This window comes from Aphis gossypii, chromosome 3 (genome assembly GCF_020184175.1).
Source record: "Aphis gossypii isolate Hap1 chromosome 3, ASM2018417v2, whole genome shotgun sequence".
In the NCBI taxonomy this organism is placed as follows: domain Eukaryota; kingdom Metazoa; phylum Arthropoda; class Insecta; order Hemiptera; family Aphididae; genus Aphis; species Aphis gossypii.
This window is the reverse complement of record NC_065532.1, coordinates 3173693-3187912: the sequence shown is the minus strand read 5'-3', so window position 1 is coordinate 3187912 and position 14220 is coordinate 3173693. Positions and strand designations below refer to the sequence as shown.

General features: G+C 25.8%; 2 protein-coding genes across 4 annotated transcripts in view; both read right to left on the bottom strand.

Annotated features, from left to right (window-relative positions):
- The window catches only part of LOC114128981 (hemicentin-2-like), a 364378-nt gene that overhangs the window by 67229 nt on the left and 282929 nt on the right, over positions 1–14220 (bottom strand). The gene's annotated exons all lie outside the window — the stretch shown is intronic.
- Positions 311–7163, bottom strand: LOC114128980 (dynamin-1-like protein). Its single transcript, XM_050204623.1, has 3 exons — positions 6231–7163; positions 5879–6088; positions 311–3440 (listed from the first exon to the last, which is right to left on the bottom strand). The coding sequence occupies exon 3, from the start codon at positions 3410–3412 to the stop codon at positions 1361–1363; it is 2052 nt and encodes a 683-aa protein (XP_050060580.1). The 5' UTR covers positions 3413–3440; positions 5879–6088; positions 6231–7163; the 3' UTR covers positions 311–1360.

The following is a 14220-nucleotide window of genomic DNA, read 5'->3' as shown; positions in this document are numbered from 1 at the left end:
TATATTAGTTGGATAATTTTAGTATTAATATGTGCCCAAATATTCTGGAAAAAATTCTTGTAACATTAAATATAATGAATAAATACATAATATACAGCATACATATTGTTCTTAGTTATCAATGTTAAATAAGCCTATATATTATTATGAATTGAGTAAAATGAAAAAATAATTAACTTTCAAAAATATAAGCACTCCCCCACTAATATATTTTGGTATATATCTCAGAGGCGTCAAAATCTTGAACTTGTCTTTGCTGATATCATATTCAATGTCCACATGAAAATAATTCAATAAATCACAAAAAATCTAAATCTAAACTCCGTTTATTGAACATTAAAAATTGAGATAATTAATATATGCTATTAAAAATGTAAAAACAAATTATTAGAATAAAGGTATTTGTAATAAAATTTACAACACTAATAAAAAATATACAAAATGTAAAATACAAAAAAAAAAAAGATAGTATGTCACAAATTAAAATAATGTACAACAAAACTTAAATATCTTATATTTTAATATGTATTTACTATTTAATAATATAAGCATAAAGCATAATATGCACTTTAATCTTAGACAATACTATACATTGTATTATCCTAATACTGTGTAATATATTTAAAAATAATTGATATCCAATATATACTAGAAAAAAAATAAAAACATAAAACAACAAAACGTTTTAAATTGTCAAGCTTAGATTATTAAAAATGGTTTATAAATCAACATAATATTATGAAGTAATAAATACCATTAATATTACACAATTTATAATTTACATAGTAACATTAAACCTTTAAAAATAATTTTGCACATAACTTTTTAGAACCAATATAAATTCATATGAAATGCCGATCTATTATTTTAATATTAATTATAATGACATTATGGAATAAAGTAACTTCAATATTATGTTGAAATAATAATTAACATGAAAAATTTTATGTTATAAAAATACAAACATAATACCTATTACATTTATAACTGTTCATTGAAAAAAACTAATTATAACTAGCTATCATTCAACAAGTAAATGAATCATATAATAGTAATTATAATGTTTATGCAATTGTAATTTTATAATAACTTAATACTTACGTTTAAACATGGTACCTATTTAAACATTTTATTTATAAATAATAATCAGTACAATACTAAAACATTTAATTCCTAAAATCCTTCAAAACATTTAAAACACACATTCAATTACAAATTTATCAACTGGGTGTATATTACAAGTTTAGTTTATTAGTCATTTATAAACACATTATGTATGTGATTATGTACTTGTATAGAATTATAGTAATAAAAAAAATATATATATATAAATACATATGTATATATTAGGTCTAACGATTCATTCCTCAGAATTGAGACAAATTTGTTCAATATCCTTCATCAATCTGATGGCTTTCTCGGATGCTTCAAAACGATTGAATGCTTTTATCCGTTCATCTACAATATCTTTAGATTCAAGTAATAGTTCTGCCGTATTTTGATCTTTTGATTTGTATATTTTAGAAATTAAATCATTCTGAAAGTTCTCTTTTATTTTGTTTACCATTTCATACATAATTGTCTTAGGTACAGTGTCTAGAATTATTTTTTTTATCACCAAAAAGTAACATTTCATAAATAAAGTGAGTAAACCTGCTCTACTTTCTAATATTAATTCCTCTGAATCACCAAAACCGATAAAAGCACATGTTGTTAATTTTTCAACAGTCTTACGCATTTTTATTGATAAGTTCTTTACCCATGGTTTATTTTCTTTATTATGTGAGGGTGAATTTTCTTCTATACGATAGAGATTTGGAAAATCTGTAAATTCTTGTTCCTCGAATTTTCCTAGTTTATTATATTTTTCTTGTTTTACAAAAAGCTCCTGATATTCATCAGATTTCATCACAGCTTCAATAAAATCAATGTGTTCAGTATTTACGTATCCTCTCTGATATTCAATTAATTTAGTAACTGCTTCCAAAGTTTTTGTTTTATATTTAGATAAAGAATCTACTAATATTTCGTTCACTTTATCATAAAATTTAGGATATTTCTTTAACTGAGAAATAGTGTCATCATCAAGTTTATTTATGTTTGACATTAACTCATCATACACAGCTATGACACAAGCTCTTGATGGAAATTCCAATAATTTTATTTGTTTCTTTACCAAATGATTAAATGCACCAGTTGGCATAAAAACACCCATGTTTGTTCCAGATGCATTATTGATAACAGTAAAAATATACTCAGGAGATAAACCTTCCATTGGATCAATGTCATTAATCTCTTTATTAAAATTGACTTTGAAATATTTAGCAATGGTAGCACCTCCATTAAGACCTTTAAAATTTGTATTAGCTTGGCCATCCAAACTAGCTCTATAACTAGTTGTAGTCATCGTGATCAAATCAAGCAAAGATCGATCATAGTTGTTGGTAAATTCTTTCAATTTCTTGACTTTACTTCCATACTCAGTATTCATTTCATATAGTTGAGTTTTTAGTTTAGGACAGGTTTCTTTTATTTTTTCAATTAATAGAATCTCAAGTTTTTTACCTAACACAACCGATCCATGGTTATGAGCTATATCAGGATAAACTTTATTGAAAAATAGACTTTCGTCCTTATGAGAATCTTCCATAGTTTTTTCATTGTTTATATCTTTTTGTGAGCGGTTGATAATACCAATTATTCCAAGTTTAACTGGAATAACTTCTCCAGAAAGTAACTCTGTAGCGTCAGTTCCAGCATCCATTATGTCGATTTTAGTTACAACAGCTAGAGTACGGTCACCATTTGGATCTACTGATTTGGCGATATGTAAGCTCTCGCTAGTTGCTGGATCAGTATTTGCTGTTACTACTGCCAATATTATTGAATTTGGATTTTTTATAAAATTTAACACCAAATCCTTTATTTGTTGTTCAATATCTTTTGGCTGGCCACCAACAGGCACTTTAGTAAGTCCCGGAAGATCAACAAAACTTAAATTAAATAATCGTTCACAAAATATTTTCAATACAATAGGTGTATGAGTAATATTTTTTTGGCCGCCTGTAAGTTCTTCGGTTCGATTTTCAATTTCCTCTCTGACTTTACTAAAATCAGTAAAAATGACATCTGGTTTATGCAGAAATGTAGCCCAATCTTTTGATTTACGCAAATTACTATCCCTAATTTCATTTTCTGTTGGATTTATTAGATGCAGGACTAAAGGAGCTCGTGTCACTATACCAGTACCTCTTGGTAAAAATGATTTACCCACCAAGCTTTCTAAGACACTACTCTTGCCAGAGCTTTGTGAACCTACTACAACAATTTGTGGTAGGTCCACTTTTTGTTTTGTACCAATTGCAGAAAAAACGTCTTGTAACTTATTCATTACCATGATTAAAGAATCCATATTGAAATGTATGAGATACTTATATGTTCTGCAAAATAATTTAATCAAATCATTTAAGTTATAGTATTTACGCATGTGAATTCTTGTTATTGTATTATTATTGTATTTATGTCTTATAATAACCATTAAACTAATTATACATTTACAATAAGTAAATTTATTCTAAATGTACCTAATTCAAAATAAATAATATTATTCAATTATCTACTCATTTTATTGTTAATGATTATTATTATTGTTATTTTAATTATGTAATAATTAGTTAATTATAACAAATATTTAAGAATACAAATTTAAAAAAAGACAATTAATTTCTTTTAAAATATATGTTAATTTTATAATAATTTACTATAGTTATTTTATTTTATGTAACTTAAATACGATGAACTTATTGACTATAAGTCTATAATATAGACTAAATAAACTCAAATACATTTACAAGAATTTTATTAAATCAAATAATTGAATAATTTTTACAATTAATATTTTGTAACTATTTGTACAATAAAAATACAAAATACTAAATTTATATTTTGTAATCAATTTGAAAAATAGATAATAATTTTATGTTATATTATGTACCTATAGTTTAAAATTAATATTTCAATCAAAATAAAATATATAATTAGGGATTTTATTATTGGGGAAAATATTAAGTCCAGTAATGTTTTTATTCTGTGGTAAAATTTAAAAATTGCTAACACTAAAACATGATTAAAAAAAATAATAATAATAATTAAATACGTCACTTGTTTATTTACAGAGCTTTCATAATATAAGTTAAGCTTGTAAGACCAAAATAAAATAACAGAAAATAAAGTATCTGTATCTATATAGTAGTTACCATCATAGTATATATAAAATTAAAATATAAATATGTAAAAAAATTAAGATTAAAATCAAGTATATAATAATCATAAACCATTAATAAAACACTGTCTTTATTGAAACAGTCTGAATAACTATATTCATTTTATTTTATTTTTTTTAAATTTTCTAAAAGCTTGCATAATATTTAGCATCAATATATTCAACAAGATAGGTACCATATAATGCTGTAAAAAATTGTAACTTCCTTTTTAACTTATAAATTTATAAACCCACATAAGCATTTATTTAATTATTTTAGAAAACAAATAATATAATAACTTATGCAGGACATAGGTACATTTAAAATAATAAAAAGGACTTGGGGGGAATCTCTCCCGAAAAATGTTTGTCAAGTCCTTCTTAAAGTTAAGTCTTAAGATGTATGTGCTTTGTAAATATTATAATTTTTAAGTCAAACCTAATGAAAATTATTGAAGAATCGCATTTCTGATAAATAGTAGGAGATACAATCATGAATATCACACTTACTTACACACTATGAGAACCATTGATTTTTCTATAAAAATATGATAAAAGAATGATGCAACGCTACCATGTTATATTTTACATTTTTACCACATACATAAAGGGCATGGCCGTTTTCAACCTAATTTAAAATAGGCAGATTCCTTTTCGACCAAAACAAAAATTTATAAAATATATGTAAAAAAATAAAATAATTGCTGGTGTATAATTTTTTATAAGTTGCATAAAATGTAAAATAAAATAAATAAAATTTTTAAAATATAATAATATCTATAAATTAACATTATTTTTATGTTAATGTGTCACAATATTATGTACAATATTATTACCATTCAGTACAAATATTTACAATAATAGTATAGTGTATAGTAATTAGTAAGTGTATCTCTTGACAAAACTACCTATTATTATAATTTTATTATTTTATATAATATTATACATATTGTGACATATTAACATAAAAATAAAAATAAAATTAATATAGATAGTCTTATATTTTAAATACTTTTATTTTACAATAGGTATTTTATGCAACTTATACTTTTAATAATTTTCAAAATTACTTAATTATATAATTGCCCTAATTTTATAGAAAAAATTGTTTTAACCAAAAAAGGAATCAGTCTTTAACAAATTAGGTAGAAAAGTGAATCGGTCAAAAAGAGAAGGGTACGTTTCTGGTCGAAAACGGTCTCGCCCATACAAATGGGTGTTTGTCAGATACAATACTCTGCTTATAATGGATATAAAATATCTATTGAATGTAAATTATGTAATTATAATTTATATAAATAAATAGTAATTAAATACCTAAAAAAATTTCAAGTTTATAGTTATATAGGTACAGTTAAATATTATAAAATATAATATTTATAACATACCCCATCAATAAAGAAAATTATAAAACGTAGCTTAATCAGTGAGAAAAAATTTAAGGAAAAAAGTAATTATAATGAAATCGTTAGCCCCCCCCCCCCCCAAAAAAAAAAAAAAACAATAAAAGTACCCTATTTTCGTCTGTTTTTTTTTCTGTAGTTGATTAGTTCATTTAAAACAGAAACATAATAAATAAATAAGTAGTTATATAAGTATCAAAAAAAATGTACTTACATAAAAATAAAATATAATTGATGGAAGGCAGAAATTCTTCAAGTTTAAATAATAATTTATCAGTAATTAATAGTTACTGATATTATTATATTAACGAGTTTATTGGTATATAAAATAGTAGATCAACCATCAGATAATTGCAGGCGAGGATCAGGATAACAGCGAAAAATAACGTAGTCAATACAGACGTCTTGCCGCAATAAAATAAACCTATATTGTATAATATAAAATATTGTTATTACGTCTTTATGGACATGATAGTATGATAAAAAAAAAAGTAACAAATTATTATTCAACTATTGAGGTATAATAATAGTACTAAAACGATATAATAGGTGCCTTAATCACGTACCTAATACCGTGCAATCACGCTGTACACAGGTGTCAGGTACACGAATAGCCGATGGGTACGACAATAAATTGACGTGCTTAGACGGACGGGATACAAGTCAGTAAGTCACCACAGCAGTCAACTGTCAACTATATAGTCAACAACACTCGACGGTCGGTCGCCAGCACTCTACAGCCACTCGTACAGCTCGTCTTGATGTAAATAAATGCAGCACAACGCAAACAAAAAGCCGAACAACGGTCAAGACGTCGCTTGTCTGCGTTAGTGTGTTCGCACTTCGGACCAACACTATATAATATTATTATCTTTAAGTATAGTGTCGACACTGGTTGGTGTCCCTACCACGTTAATTTCTTTTCCATACGTACATAATTATTATCATTATTTCGAATTCTGTCGATTGTGTTTATTATTATATTTTTCTGTACGACGTACAACTCTCGTCCTGCCGTTTCAATCTACGCCGCCGGTGCTGAGGATACGAGAGAGATAAAATAACAAAGCGGCCAGTCCGCACCATGTTATTTATACTATCGAACGTCCGCCGTCGTCGTAAAATGCTGATAATAATAACAATAATAATATTATGTTCGATGTGAATAACGCTGGGCGTCGTTGTATTATTTTAATATTGTATTTTATCGATATAATAATAAAATATTAATGCGATTTTTATCCATTTTCCGCACGATAGCGTTCGGACTTCGTTGTGTAATAACATCAATAATAATATATTCTTGACAAACGCACAACCGTGTTCCGTTCACGAATTGCGGACATCATTATGAAGCATACACAGACACATAATAGTATCACAGAATAGATTAGCATTGAATTCAAGGCGTTAAAAATAACTGGTATACCATGTCGTATTATAGATTTGTGGACATAATTATTATTGTTATTGATACTCTGTACATTATCATCCCACTATTTTTATTATTAGCTTTTAACAAGAGTATTTAACTGTTTAGTAGTAATAATTGACTTAATTATGAAAAATGCAGATAATTGCTATTTTCAATCATAATTCATAATATTAGTAATATTGTATAATATTATATTATGAATTTATAAATATATTTCTAGTTAAAATATTGTTACGTCATGTCGTCATCGATATCAATGGTATATCAACCATGTATTCGGTTCATTACGAAAAATTAGATTTCCTTTAAAAATTATTTTTCATGTCATAAACTTAGTGAGACACTGAGAGGGCTGCTTGGATGAGTTGGACCAGTGAATAATTACAATATTTTACATATTGTCAGTTGTGTGCGATTTCGTTCCGAGAAGGATTTTAAAATATTAAAATGGGAAGGGATGTTTTTTTTACCCAATTACAGTTTTATATTTATGTTTAATATTATAAAACATGATTTTCTACACGGAGTTTCTAATTATTAGTATGATATTTGAATAAAATACCCAACTAATATACGCCGAAATAGAGCGCGATACGCATTCAATACAATATATTAAGAGTTCAGACTTCTGACAAAACGAAAAAATCAAGCTTTACACTTACATACATAATATAAGTCTGAAAAATACACTAATAAACGGAAAAATGGCAGATGTTATAATTTATACTTATTTATACATAGGTATTAGTTACTAGACTACTTTATAGTATTGATCAATGGTACTATACTACTATAAGTACTAGTAGTAGGTACTACATAATAAGCAGATTAAATAAAATTATATATTTATGTTATAGAGAATAGAGATTACGGTGGTTGCAGTGTTGGACAAGTCAAGAGCCTCAATAAGCCGTTGATATTTTGATTAAAATTTAGGGCTGCTAATTTTTTTTTTATTATAGCGGAATAATGGAAGTCTATTGACTATTGTCTATTACGTGTTTCCGATGATCTGGGATTATTGAAACTGAATTGCAGAAGCAGTGGTAAATTCCTAGATACGTCAAGTACGTCATAATATATGGCATATAGGAGAAATATACCAAATTTTAATATACATAAATTTACTATACACGAAAAAGCGGAGTTGTTTTAGCCGGTATAGGTACAAACTAATAGTTAAATATTAGATTAAGGTAAGGTATATTATATATTTCAATATTTGACCATATTGTATATTTTTAAAATGTTTAAAAAATTTTCAGATATTTACGTTTTGTTTCATTAGTTAAGACTTAAAATATTATAGTTAATTTACAAATATTTTAATATTTTATTCCTTCTATAGTTACTGATTAGGTTAATTAGTATGTTTAATGTATTTACAATAATATATTTTGTTATATACCGACACTAAGTGAACGTTGGCTTTAAATTTTCTTTAACAACCATTTTGATATTTAATATAGGTACTATAACTAATAAATTATGACGTATAAATGTATATAGGTATATCTATTAGTTAAAAATGTGTAATTTTTAAATATATCTTTACAATAATTCAATGCAGATAATATATAAGTAAAAAAAAATTTATATATATTTGAAAAAAATTATAAGGCGAAGGAACAACAGATAGGTGATGTAGGTATTTGTTTTTTCTCTCAGATCCATGGACAAGGGACAATATAAAATTCAGGGGCGGCTCGTCAGGATTTCAGGAAGACTTTGAGACTAAGTCTTCCTCTTAAAAAATAACAGCCATTTGTAAATAATAATTAATTAAATATAAAAATATTTTTATTTGAATTGAAAATATACTATAATATCATTTATATCGTTTTTTTTGGTTATTATTATAAATTAAAAGCCACAAAATCTAAAACTTAAAAATAGTTATTTCAACGGAAATACTATTTTAGTTTTTCGACGACGGTCGTCATTACAGTGAAACTGCCGCCTGACAGTTAACATGTAATGTTACGGCTGGTTTGACGGAGGGGGCCAGGGAGAATAAGTCGCTATTGAAACTGAGTTCACGACAATAATTGCCGTACCGTGCGTCGACTGCTCCGTCATAATTGATTACATTTATCATTTATTATTTAATAAATAATAATTATAGTATGTTTACAAGCGTACTATCTGATATATATTTATTATTTTTGGAAGTAATACTGAATAGTTAAATTTTCAATAAAAAGGTTTTTCTTATTTGTTGTTGTATGTACAAGATTTTTTGTTTGTATTTAACAGTTTTATGTTAAATAATTTAAGTCTCCCAGTCTCACCAGAATATTTACTCACGAGCCGCTACTGATAATATTATATTTTAAATAAATCACATTCATATGACACAGTTTTTTGTACGATTTTAGAACAATAACCTATCATTGTTTTTAAAAATAGCTATTATAAGTTGTTTTTGAGGGTTGAGCATATCGGTTTTATATTTTATAATATTCGATTCGAAAAAAATAGAAAAACATAAATTTAAACGGATATTACATTGTTGTGACTGTTAGAAGCAATATATTTAGAAAAATAGATGTAGCTAACCCTAAATAATATGCTTTATAATTGTTGTGATGACTGACTAATGAGTGATTTTCTTCTAAATATATATAAACAAAATAATAAATAAACAATTACGAATATTACGAAAGCATATTTTTTCTCTATTGCATCATCTTTAAACTAATACACATAACTAAAACAAAAAATCGAAATTTATATTGAATGCCAAGTATAAATGTGAAATGTATAATAAATAATAATGTTTCTGTATGGTATATAGTCTAAACTTTAGACTCTAAAGTAAAACTATGAAAATATTAAAATCTAAACTCGACGTTTTTTTGATCAATTTATACTTATTTTTGTGACCAAGTGCAATAATATTATATTATTTAATATACAAAATATATTCACACTGCCGTATGCGTTATGAACAGAAAAAAAAAATTATAAAAATAACTCATCTAATTAATATTAAATACATCGCAGTCGATTTCAATACAAATGATTTTTGTAACTATAATGAAGTAGCTACATAATATTAGTATGATGTTAGACTACTTATCATTAACTACGTAGTAAAATAACATCTACTAATCTACAATAGTGGTCTACTTAAATAATTTTAGTTTAAATCCTATGTATATTTTAAATTGCTGTTAATTTCTAGATTATATTATATTATATTGAGAAAATTATTCTTTTATTAATAATAGTTAGGTACAGCAAATTAAGCAGTATAACAGAAAATAATTGATTAAAAATTATGTTAATAAAATTGATAGTATAGTAATATAGTATGATATAGATAGTATGAAATATTGACATTCAACTTAACTATAAACGTATGACGTATAATTAATTTTAATTAGGTATGTCATTCCAATAAAACCCGTGATAAAATATAATATTAGAATATTATATCTTTATGAAGATATACTTCAATTGTTTTGTTAAAAATTACAGTGTGTCAGTGTATTTAACATTATAACAATATCGTACTAACAAATGAAATATCAATTGTTAATGTGTTAATGCTAACACTTGGAATATAATATAAGAATTAACGTTATTAGGTATATCTATTTACATCGTGTTGCTTTATATGTATAAATATTATATTATTAATAGTATAATAAATGCTATATTGCTATGTTTTAGGCAAACGTTTAATCAACTTTTCATATTACGAATGGTGAAATAAATTATGTTCTTACAATTATCATGAAATATACTTACTATAAATAAAATAATATATACTATATAGACTGACAGACAAGTCTTCGCTCAGAATCATTTCCAGACTTATGTAATGATTTATCATTCAATACAAATTTAATATATTCCTTCAATGACTATTTATTTCAATACCTACTTAAAGACGAGGTACGCATATTATACAGTAGAACGAACAGAGCAGTTATCTACTTTTCTATTTTTTTTATATATATACAAAGATATCAAATATGGTTACCACCTATAGTTTTAGATGCTTCTTTGATCTCTACATGAATACCTGTAATAATATATTATAACTTACCAACACTGGGAAATCCTTGTATAGCCATTGACATAATATACTTTGATATAATATGAGTCTATTTTTAATTTGAAGACATGGTGCCAATCATAATATATATATACAGTACTATTACACACATCCCACCTTATGAACTCACGAATTTATGTCGTAATTTCTAAAAGTTTTATTGTACATCATTAATTTAGCTAAAAGACTTCGTGTTGTCAAATTTGAAATTCTTTATTATTATAATCGTATTCAAAAGTCTTACGACTTTTACTTATATTAAATGTATACATTTTTTTTTTTTTTTGAACGATTTATTCTGTATTATTCATATTTTTCTGAATACGACGTCTGAGAGGCGTCTCTTTGAGTAAGTGTAACTTAGTTACCGATTCAGTGGCGTTTGAGGGGGGGCCTATATTGTGTTCCCACCAAATATACGGTATTCAGTTTTGTAAATAGAAACCGTTTCTAAAATTATAGGTACCATGTTCTGTGTTACTAAATTGTCACATTAAACAAAATTTAAATTTAAATTTGAAGTCACTAATGAAGTTTTTTTGTATTTTGCCCCCCTCCCTGAAAAATTATCCCAAATACGCCCCTATACCGATTTTATTATCTACGTACATTGGATATATTTTATACTGTTGGACCACAATATCCATATTAATATTGTTGAATAATTTATTTAGATTTTAAATAATAAAGTTTTTATATAGTTTCTAGCAAAAACACTACGCGTTGACTTTGTTTATGAGTAAGTGAGTAACTAATAGATTTTGTATATAACAATTATCATTTATATTATAATATATTCTATTGACGCCTGAAGGATGCATAATAGTTTTAATAAGAACCTTATTATTATATCTATAATAATAATATTTGTGAATTACTTATTACCTTCTTTGTTACTATACTGCAGTAGTGCGGTATCCAAAATACCATTGTCCCTTATTTCTAATGTAATATTTAGAGAAGAGTAGGTACACAAATAAACCTATGTCCAACAAACTACATATTATATTATTATAAAATATTATACATTATCATATTAAACATATGGGTATAGGTACATTATTTAACCATCACGAATCACGATGTTTATCAGCCTTTGGTATTTTGGCACATTACCTATTAATTAGTGTCTTGTCGACCCGGTCCGAACGTGTGAATTATTATTACAAGTATTAGATTCTTAAGGTTCTTTACTCAGCCTCTAAATATTAGGTTATAATCTCTGGCTCGACTTATACATTTTGATTTTAACTGAATGTAAATGATTTGATCTATCTATGTAATTTAAATAATTTCATAGAAACAAATAATATAAATAGAAAATGCTAATACCTATAGTGATTCACGACTCACTATATCGAGTATATGGCATCTGTTTAGAATGTTTAGATAACAATTCATATTGGTTACAGCTCATTGATTAAAATATAAAAAATTTAAATTTTAAACAAAAACCATAATTATTAATCTGAACAATACAAATGTAAGATAGCCAGGTAGCATTTATAGTAATATTATATAGTAACAACTGTCAATATGGTTATCGAATATCGATTGTAAATTAAACAGGTAATAAACTAATAAAAAGTATTGGACCATAGGCTAGTATTTTTTTTTTAAATAATAAGCCTTTGAAAAATAACTAAATTTAAAACATTTGTTTTCCTTTAAATAAATTTTACCACATCCTGAGTCTTTGGATCACAGCGAATTCAGCGAGAACACCTAGTGTGGTCCGACACAGAATAATATATCCTCCCAACTCTCGCTGGTACCAAGATGATTATATTTATTATGAAACTGTCGCTATTTGTATAATATATTGTAGTAAGCACTGGACAAAACTTATTTTTGAATGTTTAATACGAATTTACGATGTACTCATCACAACGAGATTTTATTATAATAAATTCGTAATATTATATTATATAATAATATATTTTATTTATATTCTTATTTTCCCGTCGTTGGTGTCGCTATGAGCATTTCGCTCACACAATTACTATTTTAGAACCACTAGTGTCTGGTTTATATTGCATTCGATTTAGACAATATCATATAAATGCTCCACTGAGTTATTTACGAAAATGAATACGGAAAAACATTAAATGTTATAAATAAACTAACAAAGTTATTGAAGTCCAATGTTGCCGTATACGTAAAAATATCGTATATTATGTTGGCGTTGGGCTCGCCCCAGTGGCCGCACGTCACTGATCGCCTTATTTACTTTACCATATATCTTGATATTTTATTATATTATTTTATTATTATGCTTTAGCAGTTCAATATTGATAAAATGATGATATTTGTCAGTACCGCGGTATATTAATTTGCATGCCCAGTGTCCACACATGTATTTTAATAGGTGAGCGAAACGCTAACACGACACCAACGATGGTAAAATATTAGTGACACCAACGACGGGTTATGTGGTAAATAAGATATTTTATAAAATAAAATCATATTATAGATGAATTGAATAATTATGTATTTATTTTAAATGAATTTATCATTACTCAGCTATATTTTATTCTTTTTTCAACATCCTGTTTTTGTACATAGGTAATCGTTACAGATGTTAAAATATTAAGAATATAATCTATACTCAATTAGTTTTTATAATTTTATGTTAATGCTGTGTATACATATTTTTAACAGTAAATTTTACCGATGCTAAAAACGAGTAGACACATCACTAATTGCGCTAATATAGAGCCATGAGTAAGGCCAGTAAGGGTCACTCGATGAACAACGGCAAAACAAATTTATATCCGGTAAAATAAACATCGATGAAATTTATGTAAATTTATTTACACACACCGGTCATATTTATAGGGTAAGTTTACCAAATTCACAACTCTTCAACTAGGTACATTACGAAAATAGAAATTATACAAATGTGTAGTCTAAAATTGTAATTTGTTTGTAAAGTTATTATAGAAAGTATTATTATTTACTTTGTATAATATTATAATATTTTCTTCCTTAAAAAGTATTGTTTGATATACTAAATAATAACAAATATGATAAACAATTATCAAGAAAACCTCAC